The sequence below is a fragment of the Pithys albifrons genome, chromosome 5 (assembly GCF_047495875.1).
Source record: "Pithys albifrons albifrons isolate INPA30051 chromosome 5, PitAlb_v1, whole genome shotgun sequence".
In the NCBI taxonomy this organism is placed as follows: Eukaryota; Metazoa; Chordata; class Aves; order Passeriformes; family Thamnophilidae; genus Pithys; species Pithys albifrons.
Window position 1 is genome coordinate 53,349,650 of NC_092462.1, and position 16,260 is coordinate 53,365,909.

Sequence of the window (16,260 nt, forward strand, 5' to 3'; positions counted from 1 at the left end):
CCTGGAGTACTGCATCCAACTCTGGGGTCCCCAGCACTGGAAGGACATGCACCTGTTGTAGTGAGTTTAAAGGAAGGTCACTATCAGCGGATTGAAAAAGGCCCACCAATACGGTGGAGAGGTTTCTGCTTCCAGGAGCAAGGCTAGGAAAGCGGCCAGCAGTGCTCCCTAGGATCAAGCTTCTTAGAAGCGAGGTCGGCTCCTCCCGCCCCCGGCCCAGCGACCACCCCGAATGGAACAAGTCCGCACTTGCCGGGAGTCCATGAGGAAAAGCCAAGTTTAATGCCGCGCTGGCTTTTAAGGAGAGCATGGGAATTCCCCAGATGTAGGCAGGGAAGAGGGGCGGAGACGGGGAGGAGACGAGGCGGAGTAACGCACTTCATTGGGTGCATGCAAATGAAGGGAAGGAGGGAGGGGAGGAGCGGCAAAAGGACCAATAGGAGAATGAGGTGGGTGGGGAAATTCTACCGTAGGGCTTCCGGCACTCCGAGGCAGGGACAGCCCCTGCCCGGGCTCCAGCGGCGCCTTGTGGGCGGCCCTGCCGGCAACCGCCCCCATGGCCGGGGCGGGCCAGGACAGGAGGCTGCAACCCGGAGGGTTTTGTGGGAAGAGGAAACTTGGATAAGGAACGACTAAGGGAAAAATAACCAGGGTAGCCACATTAAGGGTATAACATTTAAACTGGGGAAACATCAATATAGGGTGTGAATTTATTAAAGTCCTTATAAATCTCTCGCAGAGCTTCCATATTCAGGGAGCCGAGTTCCTGGACTTCGGTGTTCTCGTTTATCCATCTCTTGTAGTATTTTTGCCACTGTATAAACCCTGAGTCTATTCCGAAAGGTCGCCAAATTGATCAGAGGGTGGAGTGCTTCTCCTGCAAGGAAAGACTGAAAGCATTGGATTTTTTCAGCCTGGAAAAGAGACAGCTAGGGATGACCTAATTGTGGCCTTTCAGTATCTGAAGGAAGCCCACAAGAAACATGGAGAGAGACATTTTACAACAGCATATAGTGACAGGACAAGGAGGAATGACTTAAAACTGAAAAAGAGTAGGTTTAGATTAGATATTCAGGAAAAATTCTTTACTGTGAGAGTGGTGAGGCACTGGAACAGGTTGCCCAGAGAAGTTGTGGATGCCCCATCTCTGTAAATGTTCAAGGCTATGTTGGATAGGGCTCTGAGCAACCTGGTCTAGTGAAAAATGTTTCTGTCCATGGCAGGGAGGTTGGAACTAGATGATCTTAAAAGTCTCTTCAAACCCAAACCATTCTGTGATTCTATAATCTGAAGCAAATTCTCACTGTTGTATTGTCCATTCCATAGAAGAGCTCCTTTAACAGAGGGCGACCCCACGTCTCATTTTCCCTGTTTCTCCTAAAGAGTTTGTCTTCATATATTAGAGCACTTCAGCTTTTTGAAATAGCACCACATCTTCATTGCTCTAATTGTGTTACAGTTTTGTGATTTCATGTGAACTTTAAGTTCTTAATCAATCTGTTTCCAGTAATAGTGATGGGTACACTTTTTTAATTGAAAAAAGAAAAGGGAGAAAAAATATAATCATCTACTAGAAAAGAGGAGTACAGTCCATGAAAGAAGCCTGTGAAATCAGTAATTTAGCATTTTCTTTTGCACATTTCTGATACGATAATTAGAATCTTATTTTATTTGCAGGCTAGCAAACCTGAAAAAATGTTGCCTGTCAATTCCCTGAAGCTTTATCTTGGAGTGAAAAAGAAAATGAAACCACCAACAAAGTAAGAATAGAAAAGAAAATAACTTAAACATTGTAGCAAGGTACTTGTATCAACAAGAAAGAGGAGCATAAAGCATTGTGGAACAAGGAAAAGTCAGGAAGCCAATAGCAGTATGCTGAATTAAATTATCCTCTATAATATTATTTGTTCTGTTCCTATCTCTGTTTTGAAGTTACATGTTAACTCTTCTGTGCTAGGAAATTACTTTATTGATTGGCTTTTTGTAATCTAAAATGCATGTCTTATCTCTTGTGGATGTGTTAGCTTCTCGCTCACTTAGTTTTGTGGTATGTGTCCTGCATTTCATTGATAGACACACTTTCTTTGCCCCAAGTAAAAAGAGAGAGAGAAGAGAAAACCAACTAGTCATGGCTTTTAGTGGCAGTTCCTGTTGTTCAGTATTTTCCTTTTTCCAGATCTTTGTTATTTTTATGTTTCTTCTAGCTGAAGACTACAGTGCCCTTTACAAACATCAGTGACTATGTCTCTGGAATAGAGCAGTGAAAAATGACACCTGTTTCTCTCAGATATTTCCAGTTCTTGTTCGGTCAAAGCTTTGAGACACTGAGACAATGCACATAGGATCTTATCCCGGGGGGAAGTCCAGGTTGGCTGTAGCCTTTAAACAGATCTGCTTGAACTTTTTCCTTTATAGTTGGCAAATTAAAACAGCCCAGAAATGTCTGTAAATTTCAAAGCTTAGCTGTTTTAAAGAAGAAGTTTGTGGGTCTTTTTTATGTTTTGGAGGGGGGTTTGGTTTTTGTTATTTTGATTTTTTTTTAAATAAGTACAGAATGAGTAGATTAGTCCAAAACAGGAGTAAAAAAGTTTATGTAAATGGGTCACTGCAGGTGGGTTTTTTCCTTCAGTTTTATTTTTATTCTACTTTCTAAAGCAGAGCTTGCCAAGTCTCTTCTGAATCTCTACAAGTGTCCGTTTCACCTCAGAGGCTTGATTGTGCACCCATTTTTTTTGTTTTCCCAGCAACTACTAAATTCCTATAAACTCCTTTGATTCCTTTTGTTTATGGTGCAAGCATGCCTCTCCTCCCTCTGTGATTTCCACATTATAGTGTGCTCTCTACTGGGGCAGTTTTACTTCCAGCACCATTCAGAAAGCACAGCCATAGCCAAAATGAGGCAAGTAGTTGTCCACCATCTGCAGGGCTTGGCTATAAACCTTTGCCTAGAACAGAATGTTCATTACTTGTGAATCAACTGCGAGAAAATGAGAAAAATCTATCCTCAAACCCACAACTCATTCTAGATACGCAGTACACATTTAAACTTTTCAATTTAATTGTATTTTTTTCACTTAAAAGCACTCTATCAAGGTAATTAATCTCTGCAGTTTGAGGAATATGTCCCTGTCTTGAGTTTATGCAACTAATTTTTGAAAATTTTCTTTCTTTCAGCTGGGGACTTGCAGTATTTTCTGAAAAGTACCAGTGGTAGGTAAACATTAAACACATGATTGGTTTAACTTCACTGTCTAATATTTGTTGAAATGTTCAATTGCAAAATAAGAGTGTTTCCAATGGGCATTATTTTGCTTGCATGTTCACTTTTTGCTATGTTTTTTTTAAAGTGAAGAATTCATCTGTATTGTGCATCTTTTGGGATTGGGTGTCTGGCTTCCTTGCCAGAAAGCAAACAATAGTCATAAAGTTAGAATGATGGATTTTAATTTTATGCATGAGTTTGAGGTGAATCACAGGCATTATCTTGAAAGTAGGGTAAAGTGATAATTTGAATTATTTATATATGCCTATTTTGTCTGGGAGTGCTAATAATAAATATAGACAGCATTAATGAAGGTAAGAACTGTTTGAAGTTGTTTAGAAGTTTACTCTTTAATGTTTAACTGCAACAGGAGTTTTTGTTGTTTTCCTTGTTAATTATGTATTGTGTTCTAGGTATATATGTTGTGATGGACAAGATGTGCAGATGGATTGGATGATCAGCATTTTTATTGCACAGGTATTAATGCGATCAAAGAAATGGAACTGCCGTTATGAAAATCCCATTAAACAAGATGTACATGTTAGATACTATGTTCAATGCCAGTGTTTCTGAAAAACTTAATGTAATAAAGCTGCCAAAAGCTGAGTCTTAGTCTATGAAGACTATGAATGTTTTGAGAGTGAGAAGAATATTAGATTCTGGCATCATTTCCCCACCCTACCTCGCTGTGTTGTGTAGAGAAGGTGGTTACAGAAAGAAAACTGATTTCCTTTGGGTAAACTTTATGTGGGTGAAATTCTGGCCACTGACCTAAAGGATGTGTCTGTGTGCCACAACACATCCTCACTAGTTCAGGGGCTGCTAAAGTAACCATGAAAGAAGGACATCCTGTTTGAAAATATCATGGTGTGAGGTAGCCCTGTTGAAGAGCTGTACCAGTATGGCTCTATTTCTCTTGTATCCAGGTTAGTTTAGTTAGCAGTGACAAATCATTGTGTTGGGTAGGCATTATCCTAAAGTTCTCTTCTGCTTGCTACTAGATTGTAAGGAGGATGTATGTTTGAGTGCCATATAACACATTCTTGGAAAAGGAGCTTAATGTGTGCATAGGATAAGTGGAATAAGAGAGCTGGGAAGAATTCAACCCAACATGAGACTGGAACATAATTTAAGGTTTTAACAGGATTTTGTACTTGTGTCAGATTTTTCTTGTCTTTCCCATGATGTTCAAGGAGCATTGTGGAATATCACTGTGAATAAACATTGCTAGATTTATGATTACCTGTGAGCTTTATGTGTTGTATAAAGTGGGCTGGGCACAAGACTGTTTAAATATTTACTTCTTACAGGCTTTCTAAAACACAATCTGACTTCATAGATAGTAGAGCTAGAAGTGTAATGCATGCCTTGAAAGAAAGACTTGCAAGTTCTTCTCTTACTCAGCTCCCTTAACTGAAGTAACTATTGTAGTTTCCATGGAAACAGTCACCAGTCCTGGCATACATCTCATGGGCATAATCTATGACCAGTGTCAACAACAAATAGGCTCAGAGGTTATTGATATTGGATACTTAGAAATAACTCATGCAAGCTTGGTAACTGTTGAAATCCTTTTGATGTAAAAGCACAAGAATGGCACTCTGTTAGAATTCTTCTCAGGTGTTGTGGGATGTAGAATGTTCCTTTGACAATATAGATAAAAAACTTAGAGTCACTGCTTGTTTTGGTTTGAATACTGTAATGCTCTAAACCCAAACTGGACACTTAAACTTAACTAGTTAGATATTTACACAGAAAAGGGAAAATTAAAATTAGACTACAATATACCACACACCCACAAAAGTTAGAAATAACAAACAATAATTCCCCACTCCCCATTGAACACAAATCCCACCATTCTAGCTACAAATCACCCAAGAAAACTCAATCCCCCAAGGGACAGACCCAAGCAGAGAGAATGCTGACTAGCAGTGAGGTGGTGCTGGCTGGGCCTAATCAGCAGAACAGCACAGAGCATGTCTACTTAGCACTACAGCTATGAAGAAACTGAACTAAGCCCCTCCTACATCCATTTTTATATTTGAGATGACATCAGAATATAGCATGGAATACCACTGGCCAGTAGAAGTCACCTGTCAACTGGCCTGACCCAGCTCGAGTCAGCTGATAATCTAAGGCCAACTCTGAAACTAAAGTCTAAATTTAGGCCTACACCTGCTTAAACCCAGGACACTGCTCAATGTTCAGGATATTTTTTTTCTTACAAAAAATAAATTCATAATGTCATGTGCATTAAAAATAATTTCTATGAGTTCATAGTACTTTTTAAAAACTTTGTTCCAATGAATGAACAGTGCAATGAATTAATAGTACGAATGACCTACCTTGAAAGGGTTTTTTAGTTTGGTTTGGTCTTTTTTGTGGAATTTGCTGATTTTTTTAATTGGCATTCTGGATGTCAGTAAAGTCAATCTATAAACTACATGAGAAATGGCGTGCTAATGATGCAGGTGTTGTGTATTATTCTTTTTGCAATCTACTTCTTTAATTAACTGAGAAAATCTCTTTGAGAATGCAGTGACTCATATTAGTAAAGCTTGCTATAAGATCTCTAAAATGTTTTATATCAGACTGCAGCAGACAGTTATTATAACCTAATTCCATTTCTAAACCAAAAAACTGTAAATGAAGTTATTTCTATTTAGAATTTTCAAGTTGAGACCATCTTTAAGGAAAACAACTTATTTTTTACCTTATATGTTATCATGGTATTTGAACGCACTTCTAGTAGAGAGACTGAAAGCAACATTTTTTTTTGTCAGTGGAAGAACTTAGATTCCAAATTGAAAAATAATGTAAAGTAGGTTTTGAAGTGTTAAGACATTGCCATTTAATGATCCTGTGTAATTAGGGGGGACATAAACCAATGTTACTGTTCTCCTCAGTGCTTGAACAAAGACTTTATTGGTAATTAATATCAGTAAGCTAGTAGTACTATTGTTATCTTTTTCTCCTTGTTTTCTGATAATGTTTCTTCCTGTAGTATAAATAGTGCAGAGGATATAAACAGTGAAGTGTAAGTACCTGCTCCACTGTAATCTAGTGACAAGAGTACTTTTGATACAGATGATCAAGTTAACCCAGAGGTTATTAATCTATTTCAAGCTGGTAAATACTGAGAGTGTTTGAAGGAGGACCAACGTGTCTTCCAGTTTTGTGCAAAATCACCCTGATAAGCATGGTTGAAACTTGATTCTCGAATTCTATTATAGTTCTGTGCAAAATCACTTAAGAGCATACAAAGCATACAGTTGGACATAATTTATGGTTCTGTTGGCTTTGATCAACTAGAGGTACATTATGCTACCATGAGTTGCTGTTGAACAGATGGATCAAAACATTTTTATGTGGCCTAATATTTTGCTAGTATTTCTGAAGTACTTTCCCAGAGATCTACTTTAAGAAATGTTGCAGGCACAAAACAGAAATCAGGCTGCTTAACTGAAGGGGATAGTTTCCTTAAGCTTCATAAGAATTAAGGGAGACAGTTCTCTTCAGAAGCTGATTAAGGTTTCTCTGTCACTTTCTGGATTACATTTGTTTCTTGTATCTTGGTCCATAATAAACTGAATGTAGTTGGCAAGAGCGGCTCTTTCAAATAATACCTTCTTGCTTCATTGGAAAAAAATGTTTTTAATGCTCACTGGGGAGAACTCTAATACAGACTTTTACCTCACCCTGGTCAGCACCATATGTCAGTTTTCTACTCCATAAAGATGTGAATCTAGAAAATACTTTTTCTGAATTTGGAATTGGAGCTTCAGATTTCTAGACTATGATTGTAAGTCAATATTCACTTATTCTGATGGCTGTTTAATGGTAATGCTCTTTTCACTTGCACTCCACCTGCAAGTATGATCATAGCTCTGTAACTGTCTTTAAATACAGTCTTGAAGAGACTTCATGGATTCTCAGTTCTGGCTTGCCAGTTTCCTTTGGAGTTGTGCTGGTTTAGCTGTACCCTTGGACATTCTCTTTGATTGACAGAATCTCATGTGGAAGATTTTTCAGTAACATACTGTTATGGTACCTTGTCCTCAGACCTACCATTAACATCACCAGAGGACTGTGAGTTTCAAGCATATGTGCTCAAATTTGAAATATTTAGGTAGCGATTTAAGTTTTATTTCCCTTCTCTTCCTAGTCTTGTTTTTAACTCATGTTGAAACTTCATATGTTTCTAAAACTGATCTGTTTCAATACAGCTGAAGCAAAGACTGTTATTGAAGCCAGATCTGTGTATTTGAAGATTATGTTTTTTGGAGTATTCAGAATATCAAGCCATTTCCTTTTTGATAACATGTGTTGTTAATGTGGATTAAGCAATTATTTTCTCCTAAACTACTAATATAAACTTTTACAGAATCACAGAATCAATTAAGTTGGAAAAGACCCCTGAGATCAAGTCCAACCTATGACTGAACACCACCATGTCAGCTAGACCATGGCAGTGGTACTAATGTTCAGTCTTAAACACCTCCAGGGACAGTGACCCACCACCTCCCTGGGCAGCCCATTCTAATGTCTAATCCCCTGTTCTATGAAGAAATTACTCCTAATGTTCAGCCTAAACCTCCCCTGGTGCTGCTTAAAACCATGTCCTCTTGTCCTGTTGCAAGTTTCCTGAAGAGGCCTAGAAGAGGCTGACCCTCCCACCAGGCTACAGCCTCCTTTCAGGTACTTGTAGAGATGGATGAGGTCACCCCTGAGCCTTTTCTTCTTCAGGGCTAAACAAGCCCAGCTACCTCAGCTTCTCCTCATAATACTTGTTCTCCAGACCTTTCACCAGCTTTATTGCCCTTCTCTGGACATGCTCCAGCACCTCAGTGTCTTTCTTGCAATGAGTGGCCCAGAACTTGACACAGCACTCAAAGTGCAGCCTCACCAGTGCTAAGTACAGGGCACGGATCACTTCCCTATTCCTACTGGCTGCCCTATTTCTGGTACAGTTCAGGATGCCTTTGGCCTTCTTGGCCACCTGGGCACACTGCTGTCTTGTGTTCAGCTGGATGTCAACCAACACCCTTTTCCACTTGTTGCCGTGAGTGCCCCCCAAAACAGGACTCCGAGCCAAATTAATCTGGGATAAGATAAAAAGGTACATTCTTTAATGTCCAGGCTTAGGGCTTTTAGGAATACATGTGACGTCTTCGTGCTGCTGCCCCCTTCTTCCTAGAACACTGATTTCCATGGTTTTTATAATATTGCCCACCCAATCCCCAGTTTACACATCTCTCAGTCCAGATCCAGTCCCACCCCTGTGCCATCCTCCAGGATTTTGGGGCTGGGGTCACTGGGACCCTCTGTTTTTCATTCTCTTCTTCTTCGGGCTTTGGAGTTCTTCCAGTATTCTTAGACTCAAGGTTGTTGGTTTATGTTTGGTCTTGTTTTGCAGGCCTTTCTGATAGTTGTCAGCTCTTGTACCTTGAAGCGAGCCTAAATAGCTAAAAGAATTTGAACTACTAATCTGTGGTAGGGGTTAGGATATATAAACAATGAACATAAGTGGTTACAAATATGAACACTACATTTGCTACAGTTACAAATACTTCTAAAATCTATAAAAATGAAAAATCAGAAAACCCCTTTGGCAACACACTGGGCCACTTTTCAGCCACTCTGACCCCAGCCTGTGGCATTGCATGGGGTTGTTGTGGCCAAGGCGTACAACCTGGCACTTCATCTTGCACATTTTGAAATGCTTATTTGGAAACTGGGGTCATTTTACCTTATTTCAGAAACTTGTTGGAACTCCTGAAAGTGGCAATCAGTCAATATATATGTTGTGTTTGATGGTTATTTTTTAGAAGATAATTGGAATAATGTTAGGAAGGGAAGGCGTTTAATACCTTAGAGACATTTTGGTTCTGTTCACTCAAAATTGAGCAGCATTTATGAAATATTAAGATAATTTTAAGCGTTGTAGTAATTTTCTCTTTCTTCCACAAGAGGAGGGTGTGGTGTTGTGCAGTAGATAGCTTTTTCCAAGAGAGTTTTGCACACCAAAGAATGTTGTGTATTTATGGAATTCCATACAAAAAATAAGGAATCATTTTGGTTTTCAGCATGCAGATATATGGCCACCTGCTGGGAAGGCAAGAAAACAGTCCATAACTAAAAGTCCAAAGATTGGAGGCTTACCACTCATTCCTATTCATCAGGAGAACAACACTTGTAAAATCAGAGGAAATACAGAAGTAAGTTTAAACTTGGTGAGGAACTTCTAACTACAATGCTATAATTTTGAATAATCCAGTAATAATGAACTCCCTAGAGCTAGATAAATATAAAATGTAGATGCTCTTATTGTCAATGTCTCTTTCAATGTTTTGTCATTAAAGGAATATTTAGGACAATTTAATGTAAAAAAGCTGTTGTAATCTAAACTTGTGTCACCTCTTTGGCTGTTCAGGAAATCAATAGTGGATTTTTTGTGCTTGTTTTGTTGTTTGTTTGGGGTTTTTTTTGAGCAAAAGTTGTTCATTAGAAATAAGACCTTTACTTGGAAATATAATGCTTTGTTGTAGTGCACTTTGTTATAGTTTTATTTTAATAAGATCCTTGAAAACTGTCCTGCATACATATTCTACCATATCTTCTGTCTGAAATAATAGCACTGTTTTAGTTAGCCATTCTGTAAATATAATGGAAGAGCTCAGGTGGAACTAACTGTGATACATTTAAGTTAATACCTGTTATTTTATTAGTCTCAATGAAATAAGAGGCTTTAGTTACAACTCTTTGCAGAGACTGATCTGTATTACTACATTACAGTGCACTGTTGATACATTTGGACTTTATATTAGCTTGAGGTTGCTTTCTGGTATCCACATAAAGATACTGATGTCTGTGGGCAGGGCTTGCATTACTTTCGGCTGAGATGAGGCACTCTTCTGCTTGGGAAAAATAGTGCTAACTATCCTGAGTGGAGCAGTGAGTAACTGCTAAAACAACAGCTTGGTCCTTTGACTGTAGCAGTATTATTTCTCACATGTTTTAGAAGATTTTGAAGGGAGTAATTAGTATGTTATCTGTTATCACCACTAACAGAGACTGCGGTTCAGGTACAGTGGTGAAGCTGACTCAGTCTCATAGGAAACCAAAAGCAAAGACAGGAGTAGTGCTTTAGACAACTCTGTCTTGTGTTACAGTTTCTTCTGACATTTCTTCTCTGCCTTACCGCAAGAGTAAAATACACTGTGAATGCAAGTATAGCTTTTCTGTTTTGTTTATTTTGTTCTTTCTTTTTGACTCTCTCTCAGAAAGTATTTTTGAAATTCTTTAGTAAGTTACTTCTGTATTGAATTTTCAAGCTTCTTTGATGAAAGTAAATCAGGTCTTGTTAGTCAAACAACTTCATAACCCTTAAGTATTTCTCTTACTTGTTCTTTATGCATGTATGGTTGAGACCTCTAATGCATTCTTTGAGATGGCTACAAATTCAGATATTCTAGGATAATAGTTATATTGGATTATGAGCTTCGTCATTAAAAATCCTTAATACCTTATAGTACTGTAATTATGCTTTTTATTACTATTTTTGTGTAATACCAAAAGATGGAAATACTCTATAATTAAGAATCCTTCTAATAATAAATAGACTCAAACAACATTGTTTCTGCACCACTTGTTGCATATATTCATAGTGCATTTAAAATTTGATTTATTTTTAGTAGAATCAAATAATTGTTGTGTATCTGCAGCATGTACTTGCATTTATTTTAAAATGCAAGAAGATTGAGGAATGAAGAAAATAAATCTTTCAAGCCATGATCAATTACCATACTGAATTATAATAGGTCATACGAGAAAAGCCTACAAGAAAGCTTGAGAGGTACTTTTTTACAAGTGCATACAGTGGTAGTACAAGGGGGAATGGCTTAAAACTGAAAGAGGAGAGATTGAGATTAGGCATTAGGAAGAAATTATTTTCTGTGAATGTAGTGAGACACTGGAACAGATTGCCCAGAGAAGTTGTGCGTGCTCCATTCTTGGAAGTGTTCAAGGCCAATGCTTGTTTTAACATATCAAGATTCCATGAAACAATTTGCTCATGTGCTGTAGATGAATAACTGCATAAAAAAATCAGCCAAACTGAACAAGTTTCACTCAGGAAACACTAAAAGAACCAAAGTCTCCCTCAGCTTTCAGTGTCTTCTAGTAACCAACAAAGATACCACACACAAAAGAAAAATTCTAAGACATAATTTTCTTTGAGAACTGTTAGGCTTTTCCACAAGAGGAATGTTCTACTTACTGCCATACCAAGTGAGCAGCTAGAATACAGTAAATGCAAATTCCGATGCAGTGTCTGATTTCCCTTTAATTTTCTAGAGCTTAAGAACCTGAGAACAGCCCACCAATACGGAATTCCAAAAAGCAGGCAGTCTTTATCAGTTAGTACTTAACAGCTGCTGAAAAAGTTTATGTGGTTATTTAAAATTATATCTCATACATTCATTAAGTCAGTACAGTCATTAAATTACCACAATTACAACATGCACAGTTGTATTAATTTGATCTAATAATTCTGAGTTCGTAGGAGTATTTGGATCTTTGTAAAACATTAAAATTTAGTCTATTGTGATAGAATGAATAATCAAATTGTGATTATATGAAAATAAATGTCTTCATTGTCCTAGTGTATTTCATTAAAGATTTATATGATTTTCAGAAGTATTGCTAACTGAGAAATTATCCACTAAAAATGCTAACTAAATGATAACAGCACAAATTGTGGTAATTTAAAACTGGCTACTGTTTCTGCTCTTCAGTAAACTTGATTTTTTTTTTCCTTTAAAACTTATGTGAAACCAATGAGCAAAAATTGCAATCTAAATATTTTTGAATATTGTGTGAACATGAATGATCTTATTTCCTTTTGCTTCTTTGCTAAGAATATAGTACTACAAACTGGAAAATCAAGATTTGGTGAACGTCATGAAAATGAATTTCTGGAAGAGAGAAAAAACTTGAAAGAAAAAGCATCTGTGGTGGCACAGTGTTTGGAAAGAAGAGAGGAGAAAGTCCGTAATCATGCAAAAACACATCCAAGCTTGATTTCTGGGGATGTAGGTTCAGGGACGACTGACCTACACCACAGATCACTTAAGGCACTGAAGAAAAATAAAAACAAAACAAACAAAACTACTTTGGAATTAGATAATAAATTACCATCAAATGTGATTCAGGAGCTAAATACAGTGCTGCAGAAGAACAGAGCATTTCATGAGGAAACCTCCAGCTGATTTCCTGAGTCAGAAGTTTAATACATAGAAATATATATATATGTATGTGTGTGTATATATATGCGTTTGTGTGTATTTTCTGTGCAAAAGTAGTTTGTTTTGATATGTGTAATTTGTACAGTCAGAGGAAATATAATTTGTTTCTATGCTGCTGTTGATTTTATATATGTGTATGCCACATGTTATAATTTAAGATTGAACTGACAGAACTGATTATGTAAAAGTGAGATCTGGAATTTTTCCTGTGCAGTGCAAGGGCACCAAGATTTAGTTATTTTTTGGTTGTTGTTTATTTTTTTATATAATAATTTTAAGCACTGTCAAAAGCTTTTGCTCTGTTTGTACACCTTGTAAGTACTGGAGATATATTTTTGGAAGAAAGACAAAATACATGCTGAGATTCATACTATTGGCCTGCAATATTTTTAATTGTCTACCACTATAAAAATTAGTAACATTTGCTTTGAAATGGATTTTTTTTGGTGTGTGTATTCAAGAATAAAATTGATATTTGCTTCCATATGTTTGTCATCTGACAGAGCGGCATGTGATAGAAGCAAAAGGGAGAGGAATGTAGTAGATGGGACAATGTATTAATTCTTGTATCTCAGACCTGTGTCTCTGTGGTGTACATCTGATGATAACATCTAAGCAATGAGAGAGAATATTGAGATGAAAAAAAGTCTTCAAAACAACATCTAATTTATGTGAAATGAAATTGTAGCATAATTGCTCAATAGGCTGAAGTAATTTTATGAAAAGGCCTTGTTTAGCTCAGGGTGACAAAGGCAGACTTTTTCTGTCTGGATAATGCTTACTTCGTGTGGACAGTTGCTGGCATCTCCTGAATATTTAGTATTCACAGGATAAATTAATTTCCTTTGCAAGAATTGGTCTCCACACAAACAAATCTATCAAAAGATTATTAACCCAGGCAATTAAGAAGTGACAGATACTAATGGAGGAGGAGATTAATGCCTTTTTTTACCATGACAACAAAGGTGAAGAGTATGCTATTTGTGGGGACTAGCAAATGCTTGTGCTAAAACCATATCACAGCTCTTCTGAGTGTGAGGGCCGGTCCTAAGGTTGAGATAAAATCCTCATTTGCTGTGTTGTGCCTGTGTAGGTAGCAATTCCTGAAGGTACATGATTGTAGCACACTGCAGCTGACTTTGGGTTTTAAGCCCAGAGTTCCTTATATTTAAAAATGAGCATCTCTCTTCAAAACAAAACCTATTCAAGCACTGAAATGATTTTGTTTTCTTCAGTTGTTTTATGAATTTATCTTCATTTATCCCTTGGGATTGCCTCCTTCTTATGCCATGGCATATCCATTTTTACTTTGTCCCATAGCAGGTGGATGGGCAAAAGGCACTGCTGTGCTGTTTCCAGGTGTTGCAGATGCTGTCTGGTTAACCAGCAGGACCAACAGGTCAGAGCGCTAATGAGCTCACATGGCATGTTTGCTTCAGGGGAAGCGTTAACAACAGCACCTGCTGATTTTGCTGCTGTCCCTTTTGTGGTCTGACTAGCCTTGCTGCCATAGATTTTCACCAGTCTTAAAAATTTACTGATGTCTTTAGTGTTTGATTGGAATTGGCCAGATCACTTAGATAGAAGAGACTGTTTAAAGTGATTTCATGTTTATTGGAAATACTTTTAAATAGTCTCTTAATTACTTAAAATTTCAGAGGAAAACAAATTTAATTTACCAACATCAATGACATTTGAGTTTTATTAATCGATAGTTTTGAGAATGTTTTATGTTGCTGCTGAATTTCTTCCCACGCAGAAACAGTATGCTCACTTATTCCCTCTTCTATTTTTGGTAGTCACAGGTGCTGTAACATTTCTCACATCATTTACTTCTACTCTTGATTGCATTGAGCAGCTTAATTGGAAAAATAATTTGTTTGATTGAAGAAATTAGACAAGTGACTCAAATAATATATTTGGCAACTCTGCTAGGAAGCGCGGAGAAAACGAAATCAAACTCAAATATTTTATAGTTTTATTTATTGTTCTGGAATGCAGCACTGACAAATCAAGTTTAGTCTTTCAGACTTTGCACTTAGCTTATTTGTCCAGTTGTTAAATCTGAAACGAGTTTGTAGATTTTAATTTTCCCAGTGCACTATTGACTGTTTTGCTACCTTTAATTTGTAATTGAGTCTCCTGTAATCATTGAGGCCCTGGCTCAAGAAAGCATACCAGCCTGAACTTAAATTGTATTGATTAAATCTGGTGCTTAAAGTTAATAAACAGATCCTTAAGTGCTGATTTGAATTAGGGCCTAATGCTACCAAGAGGAATTACTTTTATTTCCTGGCTGAGGCTAGACCTGAATGTACTGTTTACAGTTGTACTTTTACTTGTAAATATTTTTCAGTATTGAGTTATGGTTGCTGTATTGTTTATATTTTTACTGAGTCCTTAAAAATGACATTCACCTCACTGCTGAAACCCTCATGCATCATTTAAGCCACTACACTAATGGAATAAATGGAGCAATAGAAGGGGTTTGTGCACTGAAGTGAATATGTCCATGAAGAAAATGTTTTGTGTATTTTTATTGGATCTAGGGGCTACAGAAACACTTGTTCTTTTTCAAAAGCATATCACAGATAAAGTATCTGTATAACTGCTGTTAACAGGCCCTAAAAATCAAGAAGAAAACAACTTTAATAAAATACATTTAAATTTGGGTTTGCATTTATACATACACAAATGCACTATATGTGTTTATATGTGCATACATTTATGTGCACATCCACAGAGGCACACTGAGTGGTGACAGTGTTAACCCAAGGAAAATTTATTTGGGGAAGTAGAAATTAAATTTACAATTAATTATTTCAACTAGTTATCAAAATTTTGGACCAATCATCTGACACATTTTTGTTGCACTACACATTTCAGACTGATTTAAGACCTGCAGAATAAATGTGGTTTGTTGCAATATCTTAATGGCTGCTGATCTCTTCTTGTTCTTGTGCCATGTTGTGAACTGGTAAAGGAAGTGTAATTTTCAGAGAGTAGTAATTATTTGAATAAATGCTGTCCCTCAAAACTAGGTGATGGATTTTTTTTCAGAAAAAAATCAATAAAAATGATGAAAAAAATACTTGTCTTCCCATGTAAGTGCTTACTTTCTGATCTGCAAAATGGAGTTAAATGAGACCCAGGTACTTTATGTATGGACTTGTAACAGTGGGAAGAGTAGGACTAAAATTTTAGTAAATCTCAGGTTCATCATAACCTTGTTAGATTTCTACAACCATGATATATATGAAGCTGACATGTAAGCATTTATATTGTTTTAATGTAGTGCCTGTTTTCTGTTTGTGTGTTTTTTCACACTTACTAGGATGGAGAAGCAAGTGAAAACTCCCTCAATAATTTGAGCTGGATTCTTTGTTTTATTTTTTTCCTCTAGTTGAGCTGGATATTGACTAGTATCTTAGAATTTTCCTTTGAAACAGAAATCTTTCTGAGGTACTATTTTGGGCTGGCAGTTCAAAAGAGCACTTTGACTAATAGGGTTTTTTTGCCTCAGCAGAGACTGCTTTAAGCGTGGGGTCAGTTTCACCAGCTGAGTTCTACAGAGTGTGTTCATGCAGACCTTCCCTTTACTGTGTGACTTAGTTTGAGATGCAATTTTTGCATTAAAAGGTTTTGCAAATGTTACCCAAGAATCTTTCCAGTGGGGAAAGGATATCCCCAAAG

The 16,260-nt window shown here is 37.1% G+C and overlaps 1 protein-coding gene across 2 annotated transcripts in view; it reads left to right on the forward strand.

Moving 5' to 3' along the window:
* ARAP2 (ArfGAP with RhoGAP domain, ankyrin repeat and PH domain 2) overlaps positions 1 to 15,658 on the forward strand; it is a 125,935-nt gene extending 110,277 nt beyond the window's left edge. The window contains exons 29-33 of one of the 2 annotated variants that reach the window (XM_071556662.1): positions 1,678 to 1,760; positions 3,175 to 3,210; positions 3,676 to 3,739; positions 9,349 to 9,480; positions 12,181 to 15,658. In XM_071556662.1, the coding sequence (XP_071412763.1) occupies positions 1,678 to 1,760; positions 3,175 to 3,210; positions 3,676 to 3,739; positions 9,349 to 9,480; positions 12,181 to 12,531 (666 nt within the window). In that variant the 3' untranslated portion in view covers positions 12,532 to 15,658. The other variant, XM_071556663.1, reaches the window with a different exon arrangement.
* The last annotated feature ends 602 nt before the right edge of the window (positions 15,659 to 16,260 follow it).